Genomic DNA, 23,002 nt, shown 5'->3' on the forward strand with positions numbered 1-23,002 from the left:
TCAGCACATTTCCAACTTCTTTGTTGTCTTAGGCTGAACTAAAAGTATAATATGGCTTAAACCATAGACTTTAGTTTTTGAAATTTTTAACCTCTTATTTATTAGGGAATTGTCATTAGTTGGCTATGATAGTCAATTAACATTCTCTAAATTAGGTACCATTCATTATGGGACATATTTGTCATTGTGTTATTATACAAGCTCTCATGTTTGTCAGTTTGAAGAATTTAAAGGCCCAGGAAGCTCCATTATTTTTTAAACATATTTTTACAGTTTTCAGGATATCCATCTCATTCTTTCCCATTGACAGAGCAGTAAGATTTTAATTAGAGTGAGAAAGAAATTCTAAAAAATTTCTGGGTGTCTGAGTCTTCAAAATATATAAGAGATTAAACATGTTATTTGGTCTGACAGGCATAGTATGGCTGCAGGTCAACACAGAGGATCAGCCAAGGGGTAGGGGGTAGGGGGCGGGGAGAGAGAGAGTGTGTGTTTGTACGTGCATGTGTGTGTGTGTGTGTGTGTGTGTGTGTGTGTGTGTGTGTGTGTGTGTTTTAATTTTCATGGCTGGGAGGTAAATGGCCACTGCATTTACAATGAAACTCTTTTAATTCAAAACTACAAGAGAACTAAACATCAAAACCTTAAAGCAAATGACTGTTGCATGCTTCAAAGAGTTTATGTTAAGACATTTCTACTTTTTTTATAAGATAATAAAATAAAAAATCTATTATAGAAAATCCTAAGGATTCCATTAAAAACCTATTAGGACTAATAAACATGTTCAGCAAGATACAAGATATAATATTAATATATAAAAATCAATTGTATTTCTGTACACTTCCAACAATCAGAAAAAGAAATTTTTATTTCCATTCGCATCAAAAATAATAAGATATTTAGGACTAAATTTAACAAAACTGTAAAACTGTTGAAAGAAATTAAAGATGATCTGAAAAAAAAAAAAAAAAAGAAAAACATCTCCTGTTCTTGGACTCAAAGATTTAACATTGTTAAGATGGCAGTACATCTCAAATTGATCTAGAAATTCAATGCAATCCCTATTAGAATTCCAGATGGCTTCTTTGTAGAAATTGACAAGCTGATCCTACGATTAATATGGGAACTTAAGGGACTCAGAAGAGCTAAAACAATTTTGGAAAAGAACACAGTTGGCAGTCTCACATTTTCCAATTTCAAAATTTATTACAAAGCAATAGTAATCAAGATAATGTGGTACTGACATAAGTATAGGCATATAGATCAATGGTATAGAATGGAGGGTCCAGAAATCTATGGAGACCTAGTATATTTACGATCAGTTGATTTTCAACAGGGCGCACAGGCCATTAATTGGGAAAAGAATAGCCTTTTGAACAAATGGTGTTGGGACAACTGGACATCCACATGCAAAAAATGAATTTGGACTCTTACCTCATACCATATACAAAAATTAACTCAAAATAGATCAAAAACTTAAAACTTATAAAACTTTAGAAGAAAACACAGAAGCAAGTCTTCATGACTCTAGAGTTGGCAATGTTTTCTTAGATGTGACACCAAAAACACAAACAGCCCAAGAAAAATTAGATAAATTGTGTTTCATTAAAATCAAAATCTTTTGTGCTTCAAAGGGCTGTATTGAGAAAGTAAAAATACGACTCACTGAATGAGAGAAAGTATTTGCAAATCATTTACAGTTTCTGAAAAAGCACTTATATCTAGAGTATATAAAGAACTCTTACAACTCAATAACAAAAAGACAATCCAATTACAAATGGGCAAAGGTTCTGAATAGGCATCTCTCAAAGAAAATATATAAATAGCCAATAAGCATATGAAAAGTTGCTCCACATCATTAGCAGTGAGAGAAATACAATGGCAGCTTCCCACATAATCAGATATCACTGCACACTCATTAAGATTGCTATAACCATAAAGTCTGATAAAAACAAGCATTGGCAAGAATGTGAAAGAAGCAGGAATCCAAAATACTACTGGTAAGAATTTAAAATGGTGTAGCCACTTTGGAAAACAGTTTAGCAGTTCCTCAAAAAGTTTAACACAGAGTTACTATTTAACTCAGCATTTTCAATCATTGCAATCAAATCAGTAATATAATCATTACTCAGATAAAATTAGAATATTTTTATGTGATAAATCAGAGATTTGGGGCAGCTGTGTGAGCATTTTGCATCTTTTTGGTTTGTAAGACTACCTGTTGCTCTGCTGAGGAATTTTTGGCAGTCCTGAGAGATGACTGCAATAGAAGAGAAAAAAGAGCATATCCAATCACTTAACCTCAACATGCCACAGTTTCCTTAGGGGAGAAAAGGAGGTTTGGGTTTTTTTTAATGACAAGCAACCATTTAATAAATAGTATCCTTCCTGACCCTACATGTAGCTACCTTACAGTCAATCTATTGAAGTCACTATACCGAATGAGGACGTCATTTACGAGAGGTGTTGCTAGCATGCCATGTCTAGTTTCCTTCATCAGTTGCTCTTTGCTAGACCATTCAAACACTTAAACAGAAACAATTCCAAGTTCAGATTCGAATTCCTAGTAAGACATGTTAATCTGCAACACCTGTATAAGAAGCACTTACATGATCTATTTATGATTCTGTGAGTTCTACAAAGAATACCTAAAAAGTTTTCAGCATCTTCTAGCACCAACCTCAACCGATGTGGAGAGATTCTATAATCTGGAATCAATATTTGAATTATTTGCTGAACCACAGTGAGCATGAATCTCTTCTAGCTGACTTGGGGCTTTTTAACTGAATAAATCCAATGACACTAATTCTTAAATGACCCCTATTAGTGAAGTATTCTATAGATTGCATGATGTAAATTATTTTAAAATTAAAAGTCAATCTGAGAATCTACAGGCAGGAATTCATACAATTTCCAGATTTGAAACCTGATTTTGATCCGATTGAAGCCTCCAAAAAGCCTGAACTAAGCCTTGGCCCAAAACCTGTTTAATGACATTCAGATCTTTACCTAATTATTTTGCTTTTTACACCTAAAGAAGTTCATATGATAACAAAAAGGAAAGATTATTTTTGGTCCTAGTCAGACAAAAAGATGACATGGAGGCATTAGACAAGTCATAGACGCAACAGAGTCATCCTCTATTTTGACACAAGGAAGCAGTAGAAAAATTAACCTGTCATTTGTGAATAGGTACAAAGGAATCAATAGCAGAAAGGAAGATTGGCTGGGTATGCAAGAAGGGGAAATTATTGTGAGAGGCTGGAAAGAGAAAAGAGGTATCTCTAGGAAAGAATTATTTCTGAGACACTACAGAAAGAGTGAGAGGAGAAATTCAGAGAGAAAACTTAGTATCATATGATGCAATACAGGTAAAAAAAAAAAATCCTTAGAAAATTTGGTGACAAAGCTTGGCATTTTCCCCAAATGTTACAAAAACTAAAGGGTGGTGGAGGCAGTCTCTGAAAAGACAGAGTTTGGAGAAATACTGCCGTTACCACCAAGTATTTCTTGAGTAACTACTATGTGTCTATTACTGGTTTGGGTCCTTCATTGTGGTTGAGAGAGTTATAGGAGACATTTATAGCCTTATCTCTACCAGGAGTTTACAGAAGTTTTGCAGAAATAAAACTCATAGAAGCATTTTAGTATCTGAGGAAAATAAAGCAACCACAGAACAATTAAACACCAAAAATGCAGAATTAAGTGTAAGAAAAGTAGGAGTTCAGAGCCAGGAAATGTCAGTGTGAGCTGAGAAAGCCAAAGATGGGCTCTTGGAAGCAGTATTTTCAGGCACAGAAAAGAGTAGAATGTTGAAAAGTGGAGGAGTTAGTGTTCTCTAAGATGAAAACAGACATGCAGACAGGAGCAAGCATAGGGTCTGTGGAGAACACATGTGCAGGCTCATGTTGGAGAGAGGGAAACAAGGTTGAATAAGTTTCTCCCAAGCCACATTTAAGGGGCTTCAAAACTCAGGCAGAGCTGGTTCTCGAGGAGGGTGGCAACAGAAAATTTACTAAACAACTCTGAGTGGGTGAATGACATAGCCAAGGAGTTTAAGTGCCTTGATGGTCATATAACAGCCCCTTAAAGATCTGTTAAAGGCATGGGGAATTATTTGTGAGAATCAAAACCAGAAATGAGACACAAAAATGATTCACAAACTAGAAATATGGGTATGGAATTCAGAAAAGAGTTCAGGGATAGATGTGAAAAACCAGAAATTAATATTTTCATTTTCTTCTTTTTGTTATTTTTGGTGTATTTTTGTACCCCACTCATCCTACAGGGCATTTGACTTACAGTTTACATATAAGAGAACAAAAGTGAAATTAAACAAACTACTAAGGAAATTGGAGCAATGAAAAAGTGGGAAGCAAGGAGAATAGTGATGAAGGTAGAGAGATGTGAAGTTACTTAAGGGGCAAGTGTAAGGCAGGTTGAGTAGAGTAGGCCCTTATTGTCTGTAGGTTAATTTATTAATTCCCTCATTTATTCCACTCCATTTACGGAGCACCTACTATGTACCAAGGACATAGTGGAGACATACATGGTTCCTTCACTCCCAGAACCCAGTCTAGTATGAGAGGGAAAGGCACAAGCAAACATTTGCAGGAGGATGATTATAGTTGTACATTCAAATTTCAGAGATGGTAAACATGAGAGAGATCAACTACGACTTGGGTAAGGGATAGGAGATGAACTAGAGAGCACACAGTATAGACACATCAGTGCTAGCAAGCTGTGTGAAAGCCAAGAAATCAGAATAGCAGGATGGTTAGGTATTCCAGGTGAAGTAAAAGCCAAAAGTTAGGGCTACATAGAAAAAACAGGTCATAGACATATCGGACATAGGTCCCGAAGTTGCCCACGTTAGAGGGGCAAGGAGCTCCTGGATCAATCATTTTTGTCAGGAATGGAGATGAGACTGGAAGTATGGACTCATGTGCAAGGGAAACAAGAGGATCAACCATGAAAAAAAGCAGTCTGATCTCATCCATCACCTTCTGACTTATCTGCAGGGAGAATTAAATGCCTATATAAAGGAAACTATTTTCTTACAAGTACCTGCTACCATAAAGAAACCAAATAAACAGTCAATTTATTAATTTCTTTAAAAAAAAACTAAAGATTCCTTAAACATTTGAATTTGTTTCTATTTTAGCTAAAATATTTACATTGTACTCCATTCTTTTTAACATTCTTTTTTTCTATTTTATTTAGGAATTCATTTTTGCTATGGTTATAACTAGTACTTCCTACTAAACTGCCAGTTTTCAGTATAGAAATACATTAATTCACAAAGCACTTTCAGAAATATTTAAATCTTCCACTGGAGATATAGACTGTTTATATGCCCATGACCCTTTGTAGGGATCAGACACCAGACTATGCCTGAACACTGTGAGTTAAGAAGATAATCTAATTAAAGAATAAACTGATTTTAAACAATTTAGGAGGTATAATATAGGGATTCTTATTTTTCCACAGTATTATTTTTAATTATTTAATAATGTTCAAGTAATTTATCATATTCAAAATGCCTTGACATGCCACCCTTCTTCATAAAGTGACCCATTTCCAGTTACTTCCTATATCCTTCAAAGTACCATGACTTAGGCTTTGACAGAGTATTGCACATTTTAGATTAATTCTAGTTTTGAGGAAGTTTCAGAGAAGAAATTTTATATTCTGTCAGGATTTTTTCTACATTTAACAATATTCCTTGTCAGAAAAGTTTTCCTTATATTGGACCTTGTATTCACAGAGTTGAATTTTAATTATGAATTCAGTGGAAATAAAGAGCCTTTCATAAAGAACCCACAAGCTATAATAACAGCTATTATTTATTGAGAACTTACTTTGTGCCATGCACTGTGATAAAAATGTATTTATACATTAACCTATTCCATCTTCATACCATGATTAAAAAGTGAGTATTCTTATTGTCCTCACTTCACAGAAGAAACTGAAGCTTAGAGAGGTGAAGCCTCAGAATCTCACAAATTTAAGTGACAGAGCCTCAGTTGAGGTCTTTCCTATTCTTAATTATGAGAAACTTAACTGCCTTCAAAGAGGTGTCTCTCAGCATTATCTTTACGGCTCCAAACCCTTTTCAGTATTTTCCAAATCTACCTTACCAGAAAATATATATTAAACTTTCTAATAAGGGACCCTCTCGATATTTCCAAATCTACCTTACCAGGAAACACAGATTAAGCTTCCTAATAAAGATTATTTTATGAGTCTTAATTTCTAGATTCCTACTTTAAAATCTGAATTCTATTAGTTACATAGTACTAGTGTTCTGTTACTGAATCATGGATAATAAGTACCATAACATCTAGATCACTTTCAAGAATACAAGCTAATACTGAGATGCTTGGTAGTAAATAGAACAGACGTAATTGCTTCTTTATACTTACTAAGTTATTTTTTAATGTAATTAAATATGATATTTGTATACATAACTGTGTAATAATCACCACCTTAGAATAAGAACCAGATTCATTTTTCTCTCTCTCAAACCAGCTGAATTTGATTTAGTATAATTATTTGAATTTTATCAAGAAATACATGTCAGGATGAATATGACATTATCAAAAAAAAGAAAAAAACAGAAGGTTGACATTCTATCAGCTAAATATCTTTCATGATAAATAACTAATTAAAACAAAATTAATATTTGTTTGAACTAGGTTTCACTTCACTGGATTTTTCATTAGACCATCTGCAATAATATGGTTTCTGGACTGAAGTAATTGAAACTTGTTCATATCTGTGTATGTTCCATCACATACATTCTGAGTTCATCAATATCTCTAATTTTTACTGCCTCCACCACTCTCTCACATGCACTTGGCTATTAAAATTATGACAAATATAGGTGAGGATTATTATACTCATGATTATTATACTCATTAATATAGGTGGGGATTATTATACTCATGAATATAGCAAAAGATACTTCGTATGAGGAATTTTGGCTCACTTCAAATAATCTTTTATCAATGTGGCACTGAAACACCAGGTATAATTTTATGTAGTTAACTCATCACACAAATTTTTATCAACTCACAGTTTAGCCAATGGTCTTCTAAGGAAGGACATACACTTCAGTGAAGGAAGGAGGGAGACCTTACAAGAATGATCTTGTGATCTTCCTCTTACATTATCTCTCACAAAAAAAACTCTTTAACTTCCCTCTCCCCACTGACCAACACCACCAGTCCAATTCAAGTCGAGACAACAGACCCGAGTCCCAAGCTTTACTAATTATCCAAGGGACAGCAAAAAAGGAAGAAAAATTTTCCAGAACGAGGTCATCATAAACATACTGAATATCTTTCAAATTTGTCAAGTTCCTTCTATGAAATAAATAAAAGCCTTGCTTACTCTGCTGACACAAACTTCAGCTACTACTTGGATTAGTACTTATACTGATTCTTTTATCTTTCTCTTGCAACTATTACATGCTACTACAAAAAGGTTCAAATTCTGTTGCTTTGCTATAAATTCTCCAACTAACGTTATGCTATATGACACATTACAAGTTTTCAGTCATCAAAAATGTGGAACATCTGTCCCAAGTAACTGCATAAAACACAGTTGGGTTACACTGGGGCAGAGACTGGTTTTACGAATACCAGTTGCCATAGAAGTGATGTTTACGGAGGTAGAAAAGGTCTCTTGTATGACTCGTAAATCCTTCTTCTTGTGGTGTATGTGCATACCCTCAGACCTGCTCTTCTGACATAGCCCAATTCTCCTCACACACTAGTTACAATACTCTGAACAGGCTGTGGTGAGCCAGCTCTCAATGGGTTCAGTGTGGCTAGGGATCCCTGGGAGAACTTCTACCACTAGATCTATCAAAAATTACCTCAAATAGTATTTGTAGAAGGCAGAGAATTTCTAGGACTTCTTCAGAAGCAGGAAGTCCTCTGGGCTCAAAAGAAGTTAGGGAGTCTGTAGCCCCAGAGAGTTAGGTTTTGGTAGCTCCATTGGGATAAGAACACACAGACAGAGGGGTCCTCAGGCTCTCCATCTGGTGGCATTGTGAGTACCTGAGTCTGTCTTTCCATCTAGGAGGCTGGCTTGTGATGATCATTTATATTTGGATCAGGCTATGGATTTGTACCTGAAAGTCACCATTTCAATTATATTTGGTAAAGCTCTTTTAGGTAATTAGAACTTACATATACTTTTCCAAAAACTACTTCTGGCTCAGTTCCAGTATTAACAGCATTTCAGAAATTTGTATAACTATCACTGATAGATATTATTAAAACAACAATGATAAAACAAATTCCACATTACTGAATTTGGATACAAATTTCCATCTTACTGAAATAGCAATTGCCAAATTTATTTCCTAGAACAAGATTCTTCTACCAACCATCTCCTATTAAATTAAACTTAAAATAAATGAAAGAGAAAAGCTATATATCACAGCTTTGATTTTACATGTTTTCCCTTTGTACCTATACAAAAAATGGAAATTGTTAATATTTGAAGTTCTAGTTTAGAAAATACATTTATCAGTCTTAAATGATAGTTATAATAAGATGCAATAGAACTACACTTAAGCAGCTTTCTTTTAAACATAACTTCTGATTCAAATTTAGTCAGGGCATTAGGAAAATATAAGCTGTTTATTTGCTAGCTTTCAGTCTCTGAGATTGTGTATTCAATTCATAAAATCATAGAATCATAGAATTTTAATGTTGGAAGAGACCACGGACATTATCTAGTTCAACCTGCTTATTTTACAGATAAGAAAATTGAGATCTTTTTTTTAAAAAGTATAACTCAATTCAATACTTCTATTTAAATAGGTTTTCTAAGACACCTGTTGATACAAATTAAACTCCATTTCAAAAGCCACAGAAACTTCTATTCCATGTGTCTTATAATAAAACTTCACTGTGCCTCTTACATAATGTTGCTACTAATAAACTTGTCTTTAAAATCTCTAATTCATGCTGAGTGAGAAATGATAGTCCAAAATCAGACTCTAAGCATCTTTAAAGCATGGCTTATAGCTTACCTGGTTTCACATTCCTAACAACTAGCAGTGTACCTATCACACAGTAGGTGTTTTTTAAATGTGTGTGTTAGATGAATGAATGATTGCTCAGAATATATTAGTATAACAGAGTAAAAAGGAGAAGTGAAACATGAAAACCACTTTGGGCTACCTTACATGATTTAGTTGTGCTTTGGGGTATTTATCAGCATTTGGATTCACAGTGGTTTGTCATCACAGGATTTTACCTGACTTTCTCACAAGAATAGGTACCACCCTTAGAGCTTTCTAATCTTAATGCTCTAAAAGTGTATTGGAAATAGTCCAATAGCACCATGACTGAAGGAAAACCTGCTATTAACTAAAGACATTTCTAACCTGCATAACCATTTACTTACTCCTCCTTCTCTTTCCACTTTAAGCTTATTTCACCACAGAATCATATGGTCATTTAAACTAAATGTTGCTGTTTGGAATCCAAACAAGCATGAAGACTTGCTTTATTCTGACATGCTCCCCATCTTTCCTCAATTTTCTTACTTCAAATGAAACTAGAGAAATGTAAACATCTTACCATCCAGATGGCCCACATAACAATACACGTCATAAGTTTCATGAGGGGAACGGAATCCGTAGGTCCTGACTCCTTCCTTCCCCATCATATCTCCGTAACAGCCTTCTCGGGGAGTCCGGATGGGATATCTGGGGAAATAAAGAACTAGTACTAAGCACTGTATTCTCACTCCCAGATTAATGAATTAAAGCCTGTGGCTCCCAGACATCTCACCTAACGGTCTGATCAGACAGCCAGCCTGCATCACACTGCTCAAATCCATCTTCATAGGCGGCATTGAGCTGCTCTGGGCTTGCTATGACTGCCCCAATATCCAAACAAGTCTTCTGTGCAGTCTCAAAATTCAGAGTGTACCTGCTGGTCGATGCCCTATAGTGAAACACAACACCTGCAAAGACAGCGAACAATGAGAGGCATGTTCAAATCTCCTACCATACTGTGCATAGTTTCTCACTGGAGCCAATATATCAAATTAATTGATGATGTGATAATCACATCATGATAATTCTTGTTTTTACTTTTTATAGTATTATGCAAAATTATGGTGATCTGAGGAGCCTCAGAAATGCCATTCACTCATGTGTCCCATTCTGCTCCATTAGAAAGTTTCCTAGTCACAAACTTTCTGTTCACATGTAAACAGTCTAAGAAAGAGATTTAAGCCACTAAATCCTAAATTGTAGATAGTTGTATTATAGGTAGTATTCAGGCTATCATGGCAACACTGGACAAGTAAAGTGAGTAGGTGTTGCAGGAGATACAAATATTTAACAAGGCAACAAGATCAACCTCTCTCCTACTTCATGATTTTTACCCTGAACCAACTCAAAAGAAGCACATGGAACATTCATTAATACCACTTCCCCTATACATGAAACATGAGATATTTACTTCCAGAGACAATACACTAAGATGAAAAAAACGCTGGACCATGTATGAGATGGCTCGTTCTAATCCCTGATTTGTTCCTTAAACATATACTGAACCTTAATTTCCTTCCCCATAAAGTGTAACTAATACTATTTATGTTTTTTGACAAATAGACATTCAAATTAGGTAAAGTATTTTAAAATGTTGGGTAGGCTACTAAGTACTACTCAAATGTTTATCATATTTACTATTTGACCAACATAACTTAGGGGCTCCCCTATGACAAATAAAATGTAGGACTTTTATCCCAAAGAAGTCCTAAAGTGAAGTCCTCCAGACTCAGTGGGTAAAAGCCAAGTATCTCGATACTTGCCTCACGTTCCACTTCATTGTATTTTAGGAGTTGATAAATTAACTAGTAGCTCTTGAACTATGCTCTAGGGCTCAAGGATTTGTCAAAGGGCTGAGGAAAAAGCAGCTGAGGGGATGGAGCTTTGGGTCACCTCCTGCCACTTTAGCAACAGCATGTCCATTTTAAACTGGAGTAAATATGGTGGCTCATTTCCATAAGTCTGCAACGTGAGTCAAGCTAATGTGCCTAGCAAGTCACTGGAAAATAGAAATTAGGGCAAGTGGGTCTTATAGATGAAATTTTATTGAGTCGTATCATTTTTAAGACCACATTTTTTTTTTAATGAAGATCAAATTTTGGTTTCCAAAATATCTTCCACTCTCTTTTTACTCCTAATATTTTCCTGGGATAGACAACAATCTGTCCTTCACAGACTGACTTCTAGCTATAAGACTCTCTCACATGCCCATTCTTACTTAGACTGTCTCTCTTTTCCAAGACAGGTATGTGCCAATAGAGCAACTATGGGGGAACAGACTAGCCATATCACAGATAAGCACCTCTGAGCAGGGTCAACACAAAAAGACCTGCCCAGGCACCAAGTAGATGTATTGACAAATAACATTTGTTTTCCCATTTCTGATATTGAGAGAGAGAGAGAAGTATATATGTGGTATTTGGAAGTATAGTAATCTCTAAGGCTTAAGCAACAATTTGAATGGTTTTAAATTAGTCTTATGTTAATTGAAGCTTCAAATAGTCTTCTTCCATGTGCTGGGAAGACTGGCAGCAAGAGGGCACAAAGGGACCTTCATGACCAAGGCAGAGAATATCAGTCTGTACAAGTATCTGTGATTGTTGGGATAATTTGAAGACCTCATGGGGCTAAGGAGATTAAGCACAGGATTTTCATTGTTTCAGAGGAGCAAGGGGCAAATCCATTGCTAATTCTTTAATGATGAAAATTGTAAAAAGTGTTTAAACTCCTTTAGGAATTTTAAATATATATATTTAATATATTTATATTTACATATTATATATTTTTATATAAAATTGATATAGTATGTATCCAACACTACTATCTATCTGTCTGTCTGTCTGTCTATCTATCTATTGAAATATCAGTAAAACAAAAAACAATTCTAGGCTAACTAAAATAAATGATAAAAAAGTTAGGAGAGCAAAGAGCCCAGGATATTTAGTGGACGCCTGGACAACATAAAGACAGATTTATGGAAGAGAACAATGGAATCTGAATGTAAAAGGATATACAGAAAATTAATTTGTTGCATCTAAAATTCAAAGTATTTCCTTTTGGCTACACAAGAAAGAGTTTCAATAAAGCCCTTTGTATATATTTCTGAAAGGTAAATATTTTGTAGGGAAATGGAAGGTTAGAAGAAAAATCTGTTCCATCATGTTTGGGTAGTATAATTTTGCCTAATAACTTGCCAAAATATTCTGCTTCCAAGAGCTATGGCATTATGTGTGTACCCAATTAAAACAATTTTTCTTTGCTTTGTCTCCTAACTTAAATTCAAATGACATATAAACCACCACTAAAAGGAAGCTGAAACTAAAATGTTTCATTGCTAGACTTAATTGATAACAACTAGTGCATTAACCTGTAAGAAAATTTACTGAGCGCTTGTCTTCATCCAATTCAAATGTTTATTGAGCCTTGGCCTTTTTAAAACACTGTGATATGTGCCACGGTACTTACTAAGTGCTTTATTTCTTCGATGTAAGTTAAGTTAGAATTTATATTTCTTAAAAGTAAACTCAAAGAATGTAATAATCACACAAGGAGAGTGAAAATAAAGGAAAAGGGCTTTAATGTATGTATGTATGTGTGCATACACACATATCAAATTAAAAACAAAATGTAGATTAGCCTTTACAGTCTTGAAAATCCTTAATAGGTCTCAATAATGAAGTAATAATTCTTGAACTATGTACCACATCTTGAGGTATTCATTATTTCCAGTATATGAACTGTACTTTACTACATTAAATCAATGAAATTGCTGCACAAGAAGTCACCTTCCTTGACCCTGAAAAAATAACAATTTATTTTTGGTGATAGACATGGACAGTTGGGAATGACTGATGTTTTTCCACTTGTTCAAATCCTGAACAATGGTTACTTTTAAGTACTGTTTCATAGCACTTCTGAACCAGGTATCACATTATACTACCTTTTCACAGATTCCAAAAGTCTTACCATCCACAGTCAATGACACCGTGCTCTGTGTGTCTTCTATCCCGTACATGACGTCACAGCGGTAGAGGCCCGCGTCACTTGCCAATAATTTGACCATGGTAAGTGACGCATCACCCACGTCCTCAGGATGTGTAGGCATGGACACTCGCCCTTTGTAGCCCTGACCAATCTTAATATTCCCATTTTGGGCCACGAGAACAGTAGTCTCCTTTAAATCTTTTCCATTCTTGTCCAATTCAATCTTAGACCACTTGATTCGGAGAAATTCACTGGTGGTGTTGTAACTGGGTGGTAAGGTAGGCATGGTTGAAAAATGGCAAGGAAGGTTGACTTTTCCAGAAAGGGAGCCCTTAACAGATGGATTTTTTCCCTCTTTGACTGGAAGAAAGAGAAAATTCCAAATTAACAGTTTTAAAAATCACAAACTGAGTCTATTAAATACGTGAATGAATAAGAAACCCTTACAGGAAGTTTGTTACATCTTCAATATGTGAAATAATGAGAATGATTTTATATACAGGGAAGAGTATATAATTTCAATGACTTTTATAATAAAGACAGGGATTAATAATGCTCATTTTAGGTACCAGAAATTTGATGTTCATTGTAGCTTAGTGTTTAGCATAAACAAAATAAGTGATAAAATAAGGCACCTATAGGAAGGCAAGCAATCAAGGGCAAAAGGAGACTAGAATCAGCAATGCAAGTTTAAAGGACTAGACCAATGTTAGAAAGAGTAGTTGAGAGATGAGTTTATGTCTACAATTCAAGACGAAAAACGTGTTAAGATAACTGCCACATTACCTTAGAGGGAATGAAAAGAAAATTCAGAGAGGAAGTGAAAATTAAAAAAAAAAGTACTTCAGTAGACTGGAGCAGGGGTAAGTCTAACACCTGAAGGAAACTTCTTTGGTTCAGTGTTTGAATCAAAGGCTTTCATCATAAGGACAAATCCCGCTGCAATCACTGCAGTGAAACGTAACCTCTAGATTATATCCTGAGGGGAAAGTTGGCATCTGTTCACCTAACCCTCCTAAAGTATTAGACTTTAGAATGTCTTTCTCCTTAAGCCCTTAAACTTTTAATGAGAAAGAATACAATTTAACACTATTAAATGCACAGAAATGTTCTTTCATTATTACAGGAATCCACATGCCTCCTTCCCCCACCCCATCTTCCAGTGTCTGTCTATTCATTGGTTAGACAATATTTTGGTAACGATAACAAGAAAATACACAAACAACTTCCACTTCATAAAAATATGATGAACAAGTTAATAGTATCTTCTACATGAACTGAAATAATGATTTTTAATTAACAGAATGATATTAACACTTAGTGTGTTAGTGGTCAAAAGTATTGGTAATATATATGCATCAGAAATGATATAGATTTGTTAAGATAGCCCTGTGGATTCAGTTGGGGATAATTCATTTTGAAAACTGCAGAAAGATATGGAAATATTCTTTTCTTTAAGAAAATAATATTCTCTATAACTAAAGTGTAAATTTAACTTTAAAAAGACTGACATATAAAACCTTTCATGTAATACAAATATATCTGAAATAATTATACAGTATTATATTAACTATGTTTATGACAGAAATCACTAATCATTCCAAGTTTATAATGGCCATTGCTGTCATGAATTTCTTCATTTTGGTAATCTATATATAGCTTGTTCAAAGCAAGATTTAAGGCATTTAACAAGATTAAATGAAAATAAAGCATGCTATTAGCTGTACTAAGTTAATTAAAATGTTACTAAAACAATAGGCACCTTGGAATATAATAGCAAGGGAATAATTCAATTTTTAATGTCCTCCTTGGCTTACAAAATAAATTCTCTTACTTAAAGCTCATCTTCCAAGTGAAACTGGTCCATGCCCTTACTAAGATGCTCCGCTAAGAGGAAATGACACCCAAGCTTGCAGCTGGCTGGTGACAGACCTGAGCCAGAACACTTGTCTTCTTGCACTTAACTAAGGAATCTTTCAGCTTTGGTATTTATTAGGTTCTTCTTCTGTCCCTAAATTAGTTTTAGCTCCTTTCTAAAGTCTACACCTCTCCTATTTATATCCCTTCCTATTTCGTGCTATCTGAATTAAAATCTTTAGTAATTTAATGATCTCTTAAATAAATCTTCAGAGTCCACGGGGGACTCCCAGAGAGTAACCCTTACTTGTTTCATAATCCTTTAGTTTAGACCCCATTAGGAAAATGATGACAAAACAATTTTGGGGGGAGGGGTCAAGAATAAGGGTCCTGAGAAGGGAAGGGGCGAAAATTCTATAATTTAAAAATCTCCTAATTTACATTCATCATATGTTTTAGAAAATCTCATTTTCCTTCCTGAAAAATTATTTAAATGATTGACTTCACCAAAAATATTGATTTTTTTCTAACGGAAAATAAACAACTTTATCATCAACCTCAATGAGATCCTTTACCATCTCTTAAAAATGCGTTTAAGATAAATGACTTCCAATTTCTTAATATTTACTACTAAATTATAGTTCTTTTCACAATTTTAGGTATGTAGGGGCAGATATGAGATTCAGCCCAATCTATCTAATTGGGAGGTTTCAGAAATTTAGAGCATTGCTCAATAACTGTGCTGTAATGTGAAGATATATTAGAACAAAATGATATCAAAATGTAAATTTCCCAAGGTTATATATTGTTCTGGATGTTCACAGATACAAGAAAATTTAAAGCTTTGGTTGGATATATATATTCAAGTAGAATCCTGGATTAACAAAAAGCTCTGTGGTCAGGTCTTTCGTATATGAAATCTTGGGCCTTAATGCACTGGGTCACAAGAACTAAGTTTGCAGAATCTAAATATTTTTAAAAAGAAATTTAGTAGTTCAGAGGATAATCTTTATAGACTATGCTTAAAAAAAAAAAAAAAACCTGCAAGAACTTTTCTGAAACTCTGACAATACAACTAATAAAAATGAATGCTAACAAAAAGTTCACCATTCCCATCATATGACTCGTGGTCTAAATGAGTACAATAAGGGAGAAATCACTAAAAACGAATTATTACCTTTCATTCTCTGTCAGTAAATTCTACAGAGCAAGAATGATATAAATTCCATCTATATAATTTGATCAAACACACACATACACACACACTCACACAGATGTTGGCCAAATAAACATCAGATTGAGAGTATGGGAATTTATCACTCTCTCAAATAATAAATATCATTCTCTTGTTCATTTATTTATTCATGACTGTGCATGAATCTATTTATTAATATTAGAGAAATAGACAAATAACTAAGTCAAAGAGAGATAATATACTGGGTATTGTTAAAGCAAAGAGCTCTTTATGCATTAAAATAAAGCCAATAATCAGTAGACAAATTGTTCAGTAATGTTATTTATTGACCTTTTTAGTGCCTAAGAATAAACAGAGAAAACCTTAAGATGAAAAGTACTTGTGCTGACTTACAACAAGAAATTGCTGTGTATTCCCCTATGAACTTAGCAAATCTGTTTTAGGTGACTTTTGTTTTCAACTTTTGTCCCTCATATGAAAAAAATAAATTCTTATGAAATTAGCCACAACCAATTACATTTCTTAATTGTGATCATAGGTTTATAAAGAACTTGATTCTTGCAATAAAGTATAATATAGTGGTTAAGAACATGGACTATGGAGCCCAGCCGCCTGGGTTCAACTCCAGGCTCCATCAGTAAATTGTTGTATGACCTGCTACATTAACTATGCATCCAAACCCTTGATACTGCAGTTTTCTTATTTGACAAATGGGGGGAATAAAAGCATCTGTCTCATTGGAGAGTTAAGATAAAAAAAAAAAGTGAACTATGCAAAATACTTAGAACGAGGCCTAATGAATAGAAATTACTCAATATTTTTAGCTATTATCACTATTTTAAAATACTGCCAATGAACACCATAAACATGTTTTTTTCTTTCATTTTTCTTATGTGAGTTCTTTCCTTGTTATGAGTAGAAAATTTAAACTTTGTTTTAAGTGGAGTGATAGTTGCCCTATCTTTCAAGTTTCTCCTATTACTTTCTCTGTAACTCCCTTTCTATTACTACCCACTCAAACCAACTCCCTTTTCTATATCTCTTTTCTATGTCCCTCTTCTTCACTGGACATTGTTATCCTTTCCTCTCTGTGACCTTCACTTTTACTTCCTGTAAATGCTGATGAAGACAGCTTCTGGGCTGTTAACAGATTGCCTAAACCTAGACTCTGATAGCCATCTAGGTCATTCACATTTCAGTTTAATTGTTCTTTCTGAAGAAGCCTTACCACTTCCCTCCAGACCCAAGCCATTCTCTACGATATCACTCTGCTTTATTTTCACCAGTCTGAAAGTACCTGCATTGTTTACTTGTTTATTGCCTGTCTCATAAAACTAATGAAATTCAGGACAATGGATTTCCTGTATATCCTGGTATATATCCTGTATATCTAGAATAAATCCTGGCATATAGAAGGTACTCAAACAATATTGCCAAAGGATAAATGAATGGATGGAGAGGGGGAAGGGTGGATGGATGAATGAATAGATGGATGAATAGATGGAATGATACTTAAACTTTGAGTATTGAAGAATGAGTTGAAATAGAACTGTAGAGAACAAGAGAAGAAACTACCAAGCAGAAAAAAATTACATGTAAAAATATAGAAAATATGAAAGTCTATGCATGGAATTGCAAATTATTTCAGAGAGGCTGAAGCATAGAGTGTGTATGAGAAAAGAAGTAGAAGCTGATGCTGGAGAGGCACGCTAGATAGTAGATCACTGAAGCTCCACACACTATTGCTCTTCATGGACCATAGTCCGCAACTTTGAAATTATAAAACATTCATTCAGTGGACATACAGTTTAAAAATAAGAAAAACAGTGCATGTGAGCTTACCCAGTTACTTTAAAAGAGAGAGGAAAAAAGGGTGGTATGCACAAAAACTTGGCTGTCAGGCTTCTATTTATCTTCTTGACTTTTTTAAATATCTAGCCTCTCAAGGGTTTGATAGTCTTTCTTTTTTATAGGAAAGTCTTTGAGTAGTATTAAAGAAAATAAAAAAATGTGCCCAGTGACATATACAGTAGGTCCTCTATATCCATAGATTCTGCATCCTCAGATTGAACCAACACCACATTGAAAAAATTTTTTTAAATGTTATGTGGTTGCTGATGTGTACTTTGCAGTTCAGCCTATGATGGTTCCATCTGTACTGAACATGTACAGACTTTTTTTCCCCTTGTCATTATTCCCTAAACAATACATTATAACAACTATTTGTATAGCATTTACATTGTGTTAGGCATTATAAGTAATCTACAGATGATGTAAAGTAAATGGGAAGATGTACACAAGTTACATGCAAATATTATACTATTTAATATACAGGATTTAAGCATCTGTAGATTTTGGTATCCATCGGGGTTCCTGGAACCAATCCCCCATGTATACGAAAGGAGGATTCCCCGGTGGATATCAAGGGAAAACTATATGAGTCTTTTTGCATAGTTTGAAAGTTATCTGGGAAATTACTGAAAGCCTTCTTGCTCCTTTAGCATCCTGTTCTTTAGTTTGTTTTGATTGACTTTTTAACGCCACTGTTTTAAGCCTAATAACATTTTAGCGAAAAGTTTTCAGTACTGAATAGATCAAAAATTAATCCTTAATTCTAATGATTCCATATTGCCATTCCATGTCCCAGTAAGTAAAATTTTATTTCACTTAGCACCAAAGAAATTGTTACCACACTCACCTTTATGTAGTGCATGGGTTACTATTAAGGTAGAGCACATCCATAAGATGCTCTTTATATTAATCAACATCTTGTCCTAGAAATGAAGAAAAATATAAAGTAAATCATAAGCATTCAGGTTTGTGGTGGGCCATAAATCAAGTTATTTGTACAGTGAGTACAAGAGTACAAGAGTATAAACAGCTCCTCTTGGTTTGTAAAAACAGGAGGGAACTTGCAATAGAAGTTGTCCCAGTACTTAAATTATTAGTTTGACTCTCACCCAATGATTATTTAGTTACCAAAATAATCTCAGAACACAATTTTGGGACATATAACAATATGGATGTGTGAGACAACTACAGCTGGGTAGGCTGAAAAATCAAACAAACAAACAAACAAACAAACAAAAAAACAATGAAGACCGCAGCCTAAGTAACTAGTGGCTAGGAGCTGGCACAATGAGAGAAGGGTGACCGCAAAGTCTATTTAGAAATGAGAAGTTGGTCATAGATGGAATAAGAGAAGATAGGAAAGCAATAGGAAGAGATGTTGAAAGAAAAGGATTTGCATCAAATGTGAGGTGAAGAGGAACCCATTGGTGATTCATGCACATGGTATCAAAACAGAGAATATGGACTTTGGCGGGGTTTTTAGAGCACAGACTCAATTTAACTTCTAGGAGACTGAGCATCAAAATAAATATATTATAAGGAACCGTTAACTATAAAAAAAGGACCAATGCTTGCCATGAGTTTTAAAGTCATTCCAACAGTTCTAAAGGGTAAAGAATAAAAGAAAACATCTGTTCTGAGAGTACAGAAAACTTGCCATGGCTTTATCATTAATTATTTGTGTCTTGGGGAAGACATTTAACAATCTGGGACTCAGAATGGTTCCTTCCAGCTTAAATTTCTATGCAGCTGTAATTATGAGGAGGATAAGTACCAGTGTTGGGGACCATCTAGAAACCAGAAACAATCTCAGAAGAACTGCAAAAGAGTATTTGATCTCCATAGTTGTTCCCTTCTCAGCTACATTTAGAACTATTCTATAATAGCCTTTGTTGCTTGGCTACATGTAGCCATCCCTCTTTCTCCTTTCCAATAAAACTCTGATTCCATTCTAGTGTCTACCCGCCTTCAAACAGCTATATACTTTAGAGAAGCCTGGGTCAAACTCCATCCCAAGGGGTGTTCCTGATTATTCTTAACATATTCCATTCCTTCCGCCAATAGTCGGTTTTGAAATAAATAGACGATGCAATTTTGGCCAATGAGATGTGAGGGGATCTCTGTGGGGGTTAAAGAGGATGCTCCCGGGACAGGTATATTCATCTTAAGAAGAAGAAAAAGGAAGAGATGGTTGCTTTCCCTCACTGCACTTTGTCATGATAGGCTATTTCTTCTCAAACTGTTGTTTCTAAGATAGCCTCTGAGCATGAAGCTGAGAAAGAATCAGGAGAAACAGCTTAAGTCCTTGAGTGTTAGGGAGGGCCATCCCTTGGAACTTCTTTTTATATAAGATAATAAATTCCTTTATTATTTAAATCCAATAAAATCAGGGCTTTTTGTTACTTGTAGTTGAAGGCATCTTAACTGTCACGTATTTGAGTCAGTGCCCTAAATAACTTCCTAACACTTTCCTTAGAAATACTTAAATTCTGTATTATTAAGGAAATCTAGATTGAAAAGAACTAAATGCTCAAAGAATTCAATTCCAATTTGCACTAAAGTTCAATCTCATAATTTATGATAGCTATTTCTTTTTCCTTGATTTTTTCTCCATTCGATTGCTTTATTTTATACATCTTAAACTAAATATTAGAACATCTCTAAAACAAAGTTATAAAATTCTAGATATTTCTTAAAGAGTATTTTTTTAACCTAATACATTATACATCTATTTGCCATCTATAGGCCATTTGATAGCTCACAATAAAATGCATACAGGTGATGATCCTAAATTAACCTTGACAATTTAGTTTATTATTTATTATATAATTACGGGGATATGCTAATAAATGTTATTAGATACTAATTGAGAAATTAGATTTCCACATTTCTGGATTTCTTATACCACAGCAAGCAGAAAGTATAAACTTATATCTCAATACCATTACAATATTTCAGGGAAAAATAAAGATATAAATTTGACATGCTCTATAGTTTCCAAATAAAATAAAATTTTAGGTAGTATCATAAATGCTATTAAATAAAATACATTCCATGAGTTTTAACTGAATTCAAATAAGAAACTTTTCTATAATTATACTTATAAACAATAATTTCCTATCATCTTTAAAGAAAAATTGTTCTCAATTTTGTTTTCTGTAAACGTTTATAAGTATAATGTTAAGTCTGGTTTCTACTGTCAAATAGACCTGAATTCAAGTTCTGAATCCTCTACTGATAGTCTGTGATATTGGGTAAGTTACCAACTCTCTCATTTTCAGGAGCTATTTAACTGTGAAAAGTAGTACTTAATTATTGAAGTAATTGTGAGAATTGATGAAATATGCATATGACATATAGGTTAGCAATATACAGTGTATTCAGTACTCGATATTTATTATTATTTTTTATTTTTTGAAATTTAGTTTCAAGTATACAGTACATAGGTTAGACATCTATATAGTCCGTAAAACGATTCCCCCAATTGCACCCTCTCTCCCCTGACCCTCCACCTAGCCAATGTATTTATGCTAATTGTATTCCTTATGCCATGCCTCTCATCCCCATGAATATCCATCAGCTACTATTTGTACTTCTTTAACCCTTCACTCCCAAACCTCCCTTCCCTCTGTCCATCACCAAATTGCTCACTATATTTGTGAGTCTGTTTTTGATTAGTTTGTTCTTTTTATTCCTTAAATTCCACATATAAGTAAAATCATATAGTGTTTATCATTCTCTGTGTGACTTAAATATCTTCTAGTTTTATCACACCAATATCTTCTTCTATTTCCTTCCTTTTCATATGTAGGAGTCTTGTTTTCTTATCCTTTCAGTCATTCCATCCCTTGATTGGAGCACTTAATTCTTCCATATAAGTACTTATTGATAGGAATGTAGTTGTTACCATTCTTTATTCCTGTTTTTGATACATGTTTTTTCTTCTTGAAGAAGTCCCTCCAACATTTCCTGTAATACAAGCTTCGTGGTGATAAATTCCTTCAGCTTATTTTTGTCTGGAAAGCTCTTTATCTGTCCTTCAACTCTGAATGATAGCTTTGCTGGGTAAATTATTCTTGGTTGTAGATCCTGGATCTTCATCTTGTCGAATATTTTTTGCCAAGCCCTTCTGTCCCGCATAGTTGCTTTTGAGAAAGCAGCTGCCAGTCTTATGGGTTTTTTCTTATGTGTAATTATTTGTTTTTCTCTTGCTGCTTTTAATATTTTTTCTTCATATTTAACTTTTGGCATTTTAATTATGATGTGTCTTGGTGTAGGCCTCTTTGGATCCCCAATTTTTGGAATTCTCTGAGCTTTCTGGGGTTTTATGTCCATTTTCTTCACCAGGTTAGGGAAGTTTTCCATCATTATTTCTTCAAACGGTTGTTTAATATCTTGATTTTCTTCAGTTATGCCAATCAGATGAATATTTGGAGCCTTGATAGTGTCCTACATCCTCCTTAAATTATTTTTATAGTCTTGACATCTTTTTTTCTTGTCATTCTGACTGAGTGTCCTGAGTGGCTTTCCTGTCCTATAGATAGGGCATTTTATCCTCTTCTTTATTCCCTTTATTTACTCCTTCATTTATTCCATTTAATATACTTTTCAGCTCAGATAATGTGTTCTTCATTTCAGACTGGTTCTCTTTTATAATTTACATTTCCATTTTTATGCTTTTTAACTCCTTGTTGAAGTTATCACTGAATTTATCTATACTTCCCAAGAGATCATTGAGCATCTTTATAACCAGTATTTTGAACTCTGCATCTGTTAGATTATTTGACTCCATTATATCTGGATCTCTGTTCTCTCATATGGTTTCTGCTTCTTTTTGTCTTCCCATTTTTGCTGCTTTTCTGTGTTTGTTTCTATGTACTAAGCAAAGCTCCTAAGTCTCCAGGTCTTATTAGTGTGGATTTGTGAAGTCAGTGTCCAGTGGCACAGTCCTGAGACAGGTTCAGCTGCAGGTCAAACTTAGCCCCCTCTGGGGACACCTGTTAAGATTCAGCAAGCAATCCACAGATGCTGTG

At 34.4% G+C, this 23,002-nt stretch overlaps 1 protein-coding gene across 4 annotated transcripts in view; it reads right to left on the bottom strand.

Moving 5' to 3' along the window:
• VCAN (versican) overlaps window positions 1-23,002 on the bottom strand; it is a 103,679-nt gene that overhangs the window by 71,383 nt on the left and 9,294 nt on the right. For all 4 annotated transcript variants that reach the window (XM_016123176.2, XM_036225502.1, XM_036225503.1 and 1 more), the window contains exons 2-5: window positions 18,817-18,892; window positions 13,049-13,426; window positions 9,816-9,990; window positions 9,603-9,730 (exon numbers count right to left, since the gene is read on the bottom strand). In XM_016123176.2, coding sequence (XP_015978662.2) covers window positions 9,603-9,730; window positions 9,816-9,990; window positions 13,049-13,426; window positions 18,817-18,886 — 751 coding nt within the window. In that variant the 5' untranslated portion in view covers window positions 18,887-18,892. The remainder of the gene's footprint in view (window positions 1-9,602; window positions 9,731-9,815; window positions 9,991-13,048; window positions 13,427-18,816; window positions 18,893-23,002) is intronic.

This window comes from Rousettus aegyptiacus, unplaced genomic scaffold (assembly GCF_014176215.1).
Source record: "Rousettus aegyptiacus isolate mRouAeg1 unplaced genomic scaffold, mRouAeg1.p scaffold_m13_p_8, whole genome shotgun sequence".
NCBI lineage: Eukaryota > Metazoa > Chordata > Mammalia > Chiroptera > Pteropodidae > Rousettus > Rousettus aegyptiacus.